Raw genomic sequence first — 12,353 nt, forward strand, 5'->3', positions numbered from 1 at the left:
AGAAAGGAAACAATTCCCTTGGTCTCTCCTGCCTTTTCACTTATTTGTGCTAAAACTAGATGACTGCTGTTTCAATATTGACATAAATTCTGTATTTCAAGATAACTCCTCAAACCTTCCATTGTACGAAGAATTGACAGGAAAAAATACTGATAGTAAAGTAGGAAACTCTTTATGTACTTTGAAATAAATGAAGGGTCCTTAGCAAAAAAAACCTGTACTGTTAAATTGTAACAGGGTGGTAACAAACTGGAAAAGAAGCTAGCAATCTGGGCACCAGGATTATTTTTAAAATGTAATTTCCTGATGTATGTGAGAGGGTGATGCTGCATAGATATTGTTCATGCAATAGAGAACAGTTGAAATGTGGAAGTGGGTTGTCTTGTGATTTGAGAAAGTACTTCCTTGGATACAAGTTCATTGAACATTTATTTTTAATTTCACAGATGATACTGTATTGAATATCAACTGACAATCCCATAAAGTTTTGGGGGTTTTTTGTTGGGTTTTTTTTTTTGTTTGTTTTTTTGTTGGTTGGTTGGTTGGTTTTTTGTGTTTTTTTTTCCCCAGTGCTCTGAATCTGATAAAGTGCATGAAGGACTCAGAACTCCTGTGTGTACTGAATTCCACCGCATATGTGGTGTTAGGGTTTTTTAAGCTTAAGTCAGATGAGGTAGTATGGCCTGGAACTGGCTCTTTGGATGCACTTGCTTACTCTTACTTGCTATTAACAAAAGTCTGCTTTGAATTAAATAATGCCAAACCTGCATTTATTGAGTGCGATTCTGTTTCTGATACTTGATTTGGCAGACGTTTATGTGCTGACTTTAAATTATGACTGTATATTTGTTTTTACTGAAGTCTCTTATACCTGAGACTCTTATACTCTTATATTCCTATACTCTTATACCAAAGGTTTTGTTACTTTTTATTACTCAATAGCTTATGCTTCCTGGGTAGCCTCTTGAAAAATCTTTGAGAGAAATGGAAAAGTCGAGTAACTATGTACCACTTCATCACAGTGGAACTTACAGTCATGATGTTGGCACTCAGATTTAAGACTACTTAATGTTCTAATTTGGGTATTGATGCTCAAGAACTGGGAAATCAAGTTGAGACCTTTAAGACAGAAGTTTCCTGTTATGAAATATTGCTGGCAGTGAAACATATCTTAGTGCATTAAAGCCTTTCATGAAAGATACTGGGAAAGAATGAGTGTAAGTATTGTGACAGCTGGAGATCACTGACTTGCAAAAAAGTGTCTGAAATGCCTTAAAGGAGAATATTTTCCTTTCTGTATAGACCTTGTATGGTGCTCGTTAATTTTAGCCCTTAAAGTTACTGTCCAAGTTCTAGTGTACTGCTGCAGGAGCCTGTAAGTCGAGTGAGTGTGCTGAAACATAAGAGATATTTCTGGGAGCTGTCTTGAGAGCCTTTAGAAGCTTTAACCATTTAGCCAGAGTTAGAGTTCTTGACATTAGCTAGAATTAAGAACAGGAAAACAAACTGAAGATTCAGAGAGAGAGGAGAACTCTGAAAGCTGTTATGTGCATATTGGAGATAAACCTGTTGCCTTTTTGGATAAATAGGGGAAGAAGACCTCAGAAAAGATGTGATAAGGGCAAGTCAGAAGATTGTTAAAATATAAACATGGGAAAGATGTAGTTTAGCAGGAAACTACAGATTGAAATCTGTAGGTTATCTGTTTTAGGAAAGTCCATCTCTTGAGGCACTTAAGACTGGATGAGAACCCAGGTATCTTGCTACAAATTACATTTCTTCAAGGAAGGTAATGGTCATCTGAACCAGTTGTATCTGTTCCAGGCACGATTATTTGTGAATGAGTTTTTCTTGTGTGTTAGTTAGCTACATCCTTTATAGGAAGTCATCGGTATGTGAAAAGTGAGGGGGGTTTTGTCTCAGTCTTTCTTAACTTAGCTTGTTACATGTAATCAAATTAAATAGTTCGGGTCATATGTGTGCAGAGAAGCAGCGTGCTCTTTTAGATGGCATTTGTTGGTTAATTTATGAAACAGAATTGCATCTTCACTTCAGTAGTGAAGTGGAAAGAAAAAGGAAACAAGCCTATTTGTAAATATACCGCATGTGTATAAAAATTCCTTGTGACTGTTCTGATTTTTTTTTTGGTTACATTTCTAACCATTTTTCCCTAAAGGAAAACAGAAAGAACAGAGAAAAAAAAAGTAGTTTCTTCTGTCTTGATTTAAAACAAACAAACAAAAATGTAGTAATAATGGTACGTTATTCTTCTTAGGACCATGTCCTATACATTTCCTACTGAGGTGAAGTTATACATTTATAAATAAACAGTGGCTGTTTCGTATGCAATTACAGTTGATACAGCAGAGATGGGATAATTGTATTTATATACTTCTGTTCTTCAGATACTTTTACTTCCTGAATCATGCTTGAATCATGCTTGACAGCACTGCATACTGTAGCCTCTTCTGCTTGCACATAGACCTTAGATAATTAGCTTTGGAGCAGATTATGTGTCTTTGTCCTCTTTTGTCTTTGTTCTTATGTGGCAGTTTTGAATTGAGTTTCCCAGTGAAGGTTTGTAGACCTAGTGCAATTCCTCTTAAGCTAAGGCTGTAGTGCCACGCTGAGTGTTGGTAAGAAAATGGACACTTGAACTGGTAATTCTCAGGGAGCAGGAGGGTTATGCCAATAACTAAAACAAGTTCTAGCTCTTTTCTTAGATCCTTGCTCACTTCAGTTGCAGATAGCTCCTATGTAGCCAGTCATACTACGAAATTCTGATTGTGTACAGTCAACACCATGATCTGTTGTGAAACTCAAGTTTCTAAGTGTCTGCATGACAGTAATGTTAATTTCTTTCTTTATCTGCAAAAACCGCCCCTTTTAAAATAGTGTCCTTTTATACTAATTTGACAGGATAAAGGTGTATTTTAAGTAAATTTTGTAGATTTTGAAATAATATTTGGAAGTTTTAGAGCTGTAGTGACTGAAGGGGAAAAGTTAGGTCTTGGAGATCAGTGTTTCTATTAGGTAAAGGTGATTCCTGTTGTTGAACATAGGTATTCTAGTTCCTAGGTTGTCCGTGCATATTTAGTTGGTAGATAGATACGGATGCCCTCTTATATGCATTGACCTATTGATAAAATATGGCTTTGTTTACATTTGTTTTAAAATTAAGTGTTAGGAACTGTAGAGTCTTGCTAGATTCACTTCTTATCCCAGCATAGGTTGAATCTCTACTATATTTTTGCTTTTGTTTCTCTTCCAGTTCCTTTCTATCTGCCAACAGCAAGTCTGCTTTGCATTCCAGATTCCATGGCATATGAGAAGGTTAAAAAAAACCCAAAATCTCATCTAAAAAATGGAGACATGCACCAAAGAGACATGGCTTTTAAAATTACATGTTATTGATATGGAGTTACACCATTATATAATATTTAGTTAGAGGTATGGCTTATCAGTAGTTCTGTAAGGATGGTTCGCATTTGGAAATTAGAATTTAGTTTTTTAGTAACTTTGTTCTTAAAAGTACCATAGTGCAGGCTGCATTCCCTACCTAGAAGGGTTATGTCTCCCTGTGCAAATTATTTCATAGAATTCTAAACTTACAGTTGTGATAGTGTTCAGTTGTCATAGGAGGCACCAAACAGAACTAGTAGGAGATCATGTCACAGAGATATTGTTTGTGCTAAATATTTACAAAATCTGGAAAGGAGACTGGAGAAGTACTTGAAAAAGAGATATTTTGTCACGTAGTAAGCAGACAGAAACTGGCCCAAGGAATAGCTTGGGGTAGAATCACAGAATATCCTGCTTTGGAAGGGACCCACAAAGATCACTGAGTGCAATTCCTGGCTCTGCGCTGGACATCCCCAATAGTCGACCCTGTGCCTGAGCATTGCCCAAACGCCAGGACTGGGGTCACGTCCCTGGGGAGCCTGTTCCCATGCCCAGCATACTTGGAGGCCAAGTAAATAATCATAGCCTCTTTACCTTTCAGGTCTCTGTATGTATTTGGTGCTTTATTTAAACGTTTATACAGTGTGACAGTCACTAAATGGGTTACTTTCAGCAACCAACAATACCTGTCCATCACCCCAGGCTAGATGCATGGACAAAATGGACTTTTGGTTAGACCCAGTATTGCTGTTACTGTGCAACATGAGCTACAGTAACTATGGAAATTTTAGTGAAGAAGGTCTGAATAGCAGCAATATAGGACTTAGCTTTTGTGACCTGGGTTATCTAATGCTGGAAATTCTGTTCCTCTAGAGCCTTTTTGGGGGAAAATGGGCATGGAATTGCAAATGTATTTTCCTAGGTGCCCTGGGTGAATGTGTCTCCTGTTGCTCAGCTATTGGTTTAGTTCTTTCCTCTGGTACTCGCCTCTAATACAGAGTTTGTCAGGTGAGCATTTAGAAAATCAGACCTGTCTTCTAGTTTCACATTTACTCACAAAACCAGAAAGGAATTACAGGAGGCACTATTTTCCATTTTTGAGCTGCCTTTTAAATATGTAAGGATGACAGCAGAAACATGAAAGCAGTTTGTTGTCTAAGGAAGAAAGCTATGTTATTAATGCCAAAAGTTTCTAGAGATAAAAGCTGTGTTTCCACAGTCATTTTTGGCACTTAGCAAGGAAGGTTTGCTGCTGTGACAGCCAGGTGAGTCGATGGACCTTTCTGTCCTGTTCCACAGTTGTGCATTTAGAAAGGGAACCTTGCCCTGGTTTGTCTCAAGTGGTAAGCTTATACTCATCAGATCACTGAATCTCATAAGTAGCATTATTCCACCAGGTGGATGGACTGATCAGCTCCTGGCAGCCTTCTTCAAAGGCATTTTATGTTCTTACTTGCTACAAAGGAACATGCTGGACCAGTACAGACTTCAGTGTTCAGCAGGACTGACACCCCAAGGCTGGTTTTGTTTTTCCTAAAGCCAAAGAGGGTTTTTCTGGCTTTGCAGTTCAGAAAGAATTGTGTGGCTTGGCAGGATTCTGAGAAGACTGGTAGTGAGGTCTGCCTGCATGGCTAGTGTATTGGCTCAGCAGTAAAGGAATGGGTTTGGTTCTTCATTGGCTTCTACACTTGGATGATGGGGAGCATGTCTCTGTGCTTCTGTGCCCCAGTCTTATAAAAAAGCATCTCACTGATAAGCTGCCTGGTCTTTGGGTATTGTAACAAAATACAGTGTTCTTTGCACTGGAGCTTTCATTTCTCCATCAAAGTTCTTTTGTGTAGTGAATGTGTTAGAGTTCAAGAATTACTTGCAGCATTGTCACTCTTTCTTGCATGTTCTGTTCACTGGCTTCTGATAAAAGTCGAGGTACTTGTTGGCAACATTTAAAGCTTATGAGCATTAGAGGTGGGAAGAAAATGTCTAGTGTTCTCTGGTCTTCCTCACTTGAAAACCTGTAGCTCTAATGATGAAGTAGTGAAGTTGTTAGAGAAGAGCTTTGTTTTCTGAGCCAAAATGAAAGTTTAAATTAGAATGTAGTTTGCAAGGGATCTTCAAAGACCACAGTAAGAAATTCTTGTCCTGGTTATGCCTTGGGATGTTACTGGAATGCAACTGAATTTTTATTCTTTTTTTTTTTACTCTTTTTGACATTTCTCCAAGAACATCTTTTGAGATTAAGCAAAGAAATCTATCCTCCCCACCTCTGCTCCCAGCTTTAAACTGGATTCTTCAGCAGGAGCATGACTTCAGGTCAAAATTAGTCAAGAGCTAATGTAGTTTGAAGATGGATACAGTAGACATTCATCAGATATACATATTTTTGGGTACATCTGAATTTCATGTGTGAAATAATGATGTTTGTGTATACTTAGGGTATCTTATATTATACAGAATAATCTGTGAGTCCAAGTCTAACAGCCAGGTGGCTTCTGCTGCTTTATTACTGTATTACACTAAGGATTAGAAGGACCTGAAATAAAATGGCTTGCTGCTACAGCAGGTTTTGTCTTATTTTCTTTTACATTCTTAACAGGTGTAGTGAATCTTTTGTTGTATAGTTTGAGGATTGTACTTAAATCTAAAATACAATGGAAGATCTTCCTGTATCTAATTTTGATATTTTTTAAAGTCTGTATCAGTGTGAATATAAATTCCAGAATGATGTATTTGTAAGGCACCTGCCAGGTCAGATAAGATAAATATAACTTTTTAAAATAGTTTTCAGTCTAAGCAAAGTGCAGGTGAATGTACATGATCATATAGAAATGGGAATGAGGTGTTAAGAATTGTATAGGAATTAAAAGTGGTTTCTTGAAAGCTGCTGATGGGAACATATGGGAACCACTCCTCAGGCTCTGTGTTCAGACATCAGCTGTGGACTCCACAACATCATTATGTACCTCCCTTTGACCATTTTCCAGAAGTAGTTTTTCCTGTGTGTGCCTGTCTGCTTGTAGAGGCGTTGCACTGCTGTCCATAGCACTGTCTTTGTGGCTGCTCATGGTGTTTTCTTGGCTTTGCTTTGTCATTGTTTGTTTGCCTGCCTTGTTCTTCAGGTTTGTAATTTTTTCTGCTTAAGCCTTGAATGTTCTCACTGAAACTTAGGGTATGAGGTAAAGGGGAAATTAGTTTTGTCACTTCCTTTTTTAATTGTTTATGAAAGACAGGAATATTCAGGATCTCCTCAGTGTTAGCTTGTTGCTGTGTCTTGTTCACTAGATGAACTTTCCTATGAGAGACAGAATTATTCTATGCTTCTTTTTCCTGGTGCTCATGCTGGTTTCATTCTGGCAGGCTTGACTTATTGCTGGTTTTATACTAGAATGCTATAGCAAAATTATGTGTCAAAAGCATATGAAAGGATGCAAGCAAGTTTGAAAATTAAAGTCCAAATCCTAAATAAAAATGATAGAAGTGTTTCCTGGTTCTTGGTTTTCCCACCCAGCATTTCTTTGCCCTTAATCCCAGAAATGAGCTTGAAACTCTTCTGTTTCATGTACTGTTATATATGTAAAATGTTAAAATTTTTTTTAGATCAATTTCAGCTGGAGCAAACAAGAGCCCGCCATCAACTCCTTCCTTCTATATTGCAGGCCCACTCCCCGATGGATGGGAACAAGCTATGACCCAGGATGGAGAAATTTACTACATAAACCATAAGAACAAGACCACATCTTGGCTAGACCCAAGGCTTGACCCACGCTTTGGTAAAAGTTCATCTCAATTCAGAATTCTTGATTTGCTTCAGTTCACTCAGCTTTAATTTTGCAGGCATATTTTCAAAACTTTTTATAGTACTATAAAAATATATTTTGAGTTATAGAGGCCTTATTTAAATAATTATTTTTTTTTTTTAGATAAAAACTACTAGCTTATATCCTTCAGGACTGTATGTTACCCAAGTTTCTAATGCTACGAGTTGGTATTTTGCCATATGATCCATACAGTTCCCCAAAGTGGTGCCATTCAGAAATTACTTACTGAGACAGTTTCAGTCAAGCTCACTCATCCCTTTAAATTAGCAAAACTTTACCACAGAAGAATCTTTTAATTCCTAAACAAATATTTGCTTTCCTTTGTGCTATCTTAAGAGGGCATTGTCAAATAATAGTTCACGCTGTTTAAATACACGTGAAACATATACCAGCTTATACTTCCAGCTTGTCACAGTGAATATCATGACAAAACTTTTTGTTTTAAACAATATGATGAAGAATTATTAGTTTTGCTACTTCTACTTTAATAACCTTTTTTTAGAGTAAAGACTATGTAGTATTGGAAATAGAAATAGTAACTTAATGATCACAAAGTCTTGATGGAGAAATTCAACAAAACAGAACTTATATGTATTTTTTTTTCAGTAATGTTTTTGGTCTGTATGAAGAGCAGGACTGCAAACTTTTTGATAAAATATTGGCACTGATGACTATGAATAGAAATCACATATAATGTGAAGACTCTAAACTACTTCCTTAGGTTGTCCAAGTGATGTATTTAATATGGCATTACAATTTCTGGTTTTTTTGTAAATCCATGATCTGTGTGTGTCAGCCTTATTAGCTTGCCCTTGATTTGTTTTCCCAATAACTTACTATTTTCAACTCCTTTGGATTATAGTTATTTTTCCAGAGCCATGGAAAAACAGTAGGAGTGAAAAAAAAAAAAAAAAAAAAAGATCATTGTGGTTTTCAGGCTTTACTTTTGGACTCAGTGCAGCTAAATGAAAACAGTGTGCAGATCGCTGAGTAGGTCAGGCTGAGGGGATGCAAAACCTTTGAAGCTTTACAGGGGTTGACCTAACAGCAACTGTGGGCCCCTTTTGGGCGAGGCATTAACTCCGTGAATGCCGTGTAAATACAGAACTACAAAACTCAACAGTCACTGTTCTGTTCTGTTTTCTGAAATGTCTGTTAGAAATTTTGCATTTTCAGTTTGTATGCTTGAGTGCTTACTTACACCATCCATTTACTCTTACGGAGAAGACCAGATTGTCACACTTTGTTTATAAACTGCTCACCGGTTCGTAGACAGGTTGAACCACTCTGCAACTTGAGCCCAAAGGTGGGGTGTCAGCTTTGGCAAGTGTCCACGCTGGCTTTAACACCAGTCAGAGCTACAGACCTGTTTGCATGTTGTAAGAGGAGTGTGTGGGTAATTTGCAACCTCACAATTACTTAGTTTGTGAATAAGGCTGAAAAGGAAGCAGTCATTTTGAAAATTAGTGTTGCCTTTTGCAATTACATTTACTTAGGTAGTCTTGCAGGGTATCTTTTTCTTTACATGCATTACTTTATAGTTATCAAAAATGAACTGGAATTAAAAAGGGGCGTGGAAAATGCCTTTATGGACAGAGGTTGTGAGTGAGGTGAATCTTGCATTTCGCTACTATTTTGTATTCCTGTAAATAGAGTGGTCCAACTGTAAGGGCAAAAACTGCTTGTCTTGTGCATGCTGAAACTCCATCAAATGCTAAGGCTGTGCAGTTAAACTGAAAGAAGTTAGAAATGTCCAAAAGACTGATTAAGGGTTTCTTGCTGCATAGCTTCCCTTTTTGGGCCCACTGTGTATGTGTATCCCAGACAGGCTTGAGTACATGCCAAGGCTCTTTATTTTGTGGTCGGACTTTTAATCTGTTCCAGACCTTTTCAGTCAAAGAGCTCAAGTGTAACTGAAAGGGGCAGGAAAGGAAAAAAAAGCATGTGGGCTCTTCTGATCTAGAGTGATGGCAAATAGAGACAAGCTGCTAGCTGCTGTTGAGCTTGAAGGAGTTTTCCTTGAAAACCTAAGTTGTACACGGTATATTGTGGTTTATGTTTTTGTCATTTGAGCCAAGAAAATACAAAATTCTATTCCTGTTGCTTTCTTACTTGTGACCTCCTTAATTCACTCCAGTCAAGAAGAAAAAAAAAAAAAAAATCTGTTTGACAGATAAATTACTGAGCCTCGCATTTATTTATCATGTGGAGATCCTTGACAAATATGTGCTGTGACCCTAAATAGCATGTGAATGACTCAGAAGTTTACCTTTCTGTGCTTAATATAGGTTGAAACTTCTGTTGGTATTTTTTCCCCCTGAGGATGACCATACCCTATTTTCTTATCACTGTGTTTTAATAAAAGGGCTTGGTTTTCAATATTTTTGACTACTGATACTTCCAGAAGCAGGATGAATTCATTTTTGTCTTGTTGAAGCTTTTGGTTATTACAGTGATGATAATGGTGATTGAAAATGAAGGCAGAATTAACTCCCCTCTCTGCCACTTTCACCAATCTTAAGAATCATTGAAGAAAACAAAGCTGTTGAGTGGTATGTGCAAACATACTCCTCTGTTCCAGTATTCAGAAGCAGAAGGTATGAAGAGTCTTTGCCCTTACTGCTTCTGAATTCCCAGCTTCCAGGGAGACAGCCTTTATGTCTCTGTGTGTTCCTCATCAGATGGAAGCTTTGCATTCATCTTTGTTTTCTCTAGTAGGTGTGGATATAGCTGTTTTTTAAATAGTGCTTGGAATTTTCCATTATTGTGGCTAGAAAAGAGAGAGGGGAAGGAGAATCAGTTGGAAAAAATTATTTTAGGCATGGGGTGTTTTGGTATAGCATTCATCTTTTAAACAGAAAATAAAAGAATGTAGTTAGTATGTATTCTTTCTTGGAGCAGGCTTTTAGAAATAATGCATCAGAAAAGAGCCTCTGTCAGAATAGCTGTGGGGCAGGCTGGGTCTAAAACCTGAGTGCTCCAACTTGAAGATAAGAACTTTGTTCCAAGACTCAAGTGTATCGTCTTTGAAATGGGTTTGAGGTCTTTGGCTACACCACTTAAGTGTCAGTGAAGACCTGTGGCTCGGACTTTTGTCCTCCAAGTCTACAAATACAGTTTAGAACAGTATCTTGTTAGAGCAATTCACAAACTTTAATATCTAGGAAAGAGCTAAGTGTGGAAGGAGGGTCTTCTTATGCCAAGCACAGGCAGTCATAAAAGATGACATGGGATCAAAGGAGTTAGGGATGGGAGGGGGTTGGTCCTTGGGCCTGTGTCAGCAGGATTCTTGTCGAGTGAAGCATCTGGTAAAAACATGCTGTCCTACCTTCTCGGTGCCTTTACAGGCCTCATAGTGAGAGGCTTCAAATTGCCTCTTTTTATTTTTATTTAGAAGAGGGTTTTTCCCCTTGAGGGAATTGGACTGTCAGGTTGAACTTGTCTTTTCTACTGGTTTGTCTTTTCTGCTGTTGTTCATTGGTCATTCTTCACAGATCCTACTGGATTTTTAAGCCTTTCAGATAACATAATACATTTTCCTTAAACTCAAAAAAACATCTGGGTAGGAAACAGGTCAGCTATGCATTCTGAATGGCTGGCGTTGGTAAAGTAGAAGAACATCTGCTTTTCCTATGAAGTCAAATTTCCTAGAACCAGTTGAAGTTTAAAATTACTCAGCTTTTTTGCCGTAAGTTTCCAAGAATTGACTTTTGTATCAAATACCATTAAAGGGATTTTAACTGTTATTTAAGTTTCCCAGTGATAAGCCTTGGTTTTGAAATGCAGCCTTAATTTGCCCTTTGAGGGTGCTTAATATATTAAATTCAAAGATGAAGTTGAAGTGGAAAAATACTGGAAACTGGCAGTTGATTTCCGTGTCTCTGCTGGTTTAAGTTTGGTGTGGAGACCTTACTACTCCAGTAGAGTAGTCAGACAAGTGTCTGTAGGGATTGGAGTAAAACAAGAAATTGTTTCAGTTTCCTTGTAATTTTAGTCTAAACTTGGGTTTCAAAGGCTTGTAACTAGTGGTCATACCAGTGTTGCACACTCCCAGTCGCTTTCCTTCTGGTCTTTCAATTCTTGGAGCCGTGATAATGGGGTATGAAGCAAAATATGTGACCTCAGGTTGAAATGGCTGCCACGACATTATCACTCCCACAACTTTATCACTCCCACTTAGAGATAATGTTAATGTTCTTTGAAGTTCTGCATGAATTTCGGATGAGGGGGAAGGTAAGGCAAGACAGTGTTTAATATCATTATGGAAAGTGCCATAGGGGCTCTGTGTAGAGTAGCTGCTTGACTACATAATTAGGAAATGAAATAAAACTGATTATGACAGTGTGATTACAGAGAATGCACGCCAGGTTTTTCTGCTTCCTTTTTTTTCTACTATAAAAACATTGCATGTTTGAAAAAGTGGAAAGAGCTTGTTGAGAAACACTGTAGTAAAATGACATATTTATCATTTCTGTAAATTCAATTAAAAGCTTAAGCTTCAGAGCATCTGGTAATTTTTAAGTATCAGAAATTAAAAGGAGGTATTCCATAGTGTTGCTTTCCTATTCCTTACCTGTCTAGCACTTTGTTTAATATATGTTCCTTCAAATTAGTAGGAGCCTTTCAAGATGCAGATTTTTGGACAAGATAAAACTGGAGTTCTAGATTGGAAAACTGGGGTTTGGCTTTTGTCTAGCCAAAAAAAAAAAAACAAAGAAACAAACCCACAACACCAGACCTTGTGTCTGATTGTAGTAGCATTTTAGACTTCTTAAGTTCCAGCTCTGCCTTCAGTTTTTTGCATAAAAAGCAGAGCATGAGCCACAAACGGTTTCGATCTGCAAATGCAGTGGCATATCCTCTTTACGTACTCTGTAAAACAAAAGAGGATTTGACTCATCTAGAAAGGTCTAGTGATACTAGATTTTTCATTTTCCTGAGTCTGTTTTTCCAGAACAGTTTCAGGAGATCACTTAGAATAGAGTAAAGACTTCTGTATTTTGGTGTGTGTGTCAGAAATGTGTACAGATGAAGCAGCATCAGTTTTTAGTGAACCGTGACTTCTGTCAACGCCTGCTGCGAATCTGCAGAGGCAGATGAAATTTCACTGGTAAGCAACCCTGTTTAAAAAGGCAG

The 12,353-nt window shown here is 37.7% G+C and overlaps 1 protein-coding gene across 4 annotated transcripts in view; it reads left to right on the forward strand.

The window, feature by feature from the left end:
- YAP1 (Yes1 associated transcriptional regulator) overlaps nucleotides 1-12,353 on the forward strand; it is a 94,826-nt gene that overhangs the window by 57,192 nt on the left and 25,281 nt on the right. For 3 of the 4 annotated variants that reach the window (XM_040054849.2, XM_040054850.2, XM_040054853.1), the window contains exon 4: nucleotides 7,056-7,169. The exons of the other annotated variant lie outside the window; for it this stretch is intronic. In XM_040054849.2, the coding sequence (XP_039910783.1) occupies nucleotides 7,056-7,169 (114 nt within the window). The remainder of the gene's footprint in view (nucleotides 1-7,055; nucleotides 7,170-12,353) is intronic. 4 annotated transcript variants of the gene reach the window in all.

Source organism: Hirundo rustica, chromosome 2, assembly GCF_015227805.2.
Source record: "Hirundo rustica isolate bHirRus1 chromosome 2, bHirRus1.pri.v3, whole genome shotgun sequence".
NCBI lineage: Eukaryota > Metazoa > Chordata > Aves > Passeriformes > Hirundinidae > Hirundo > Hirundo rustica.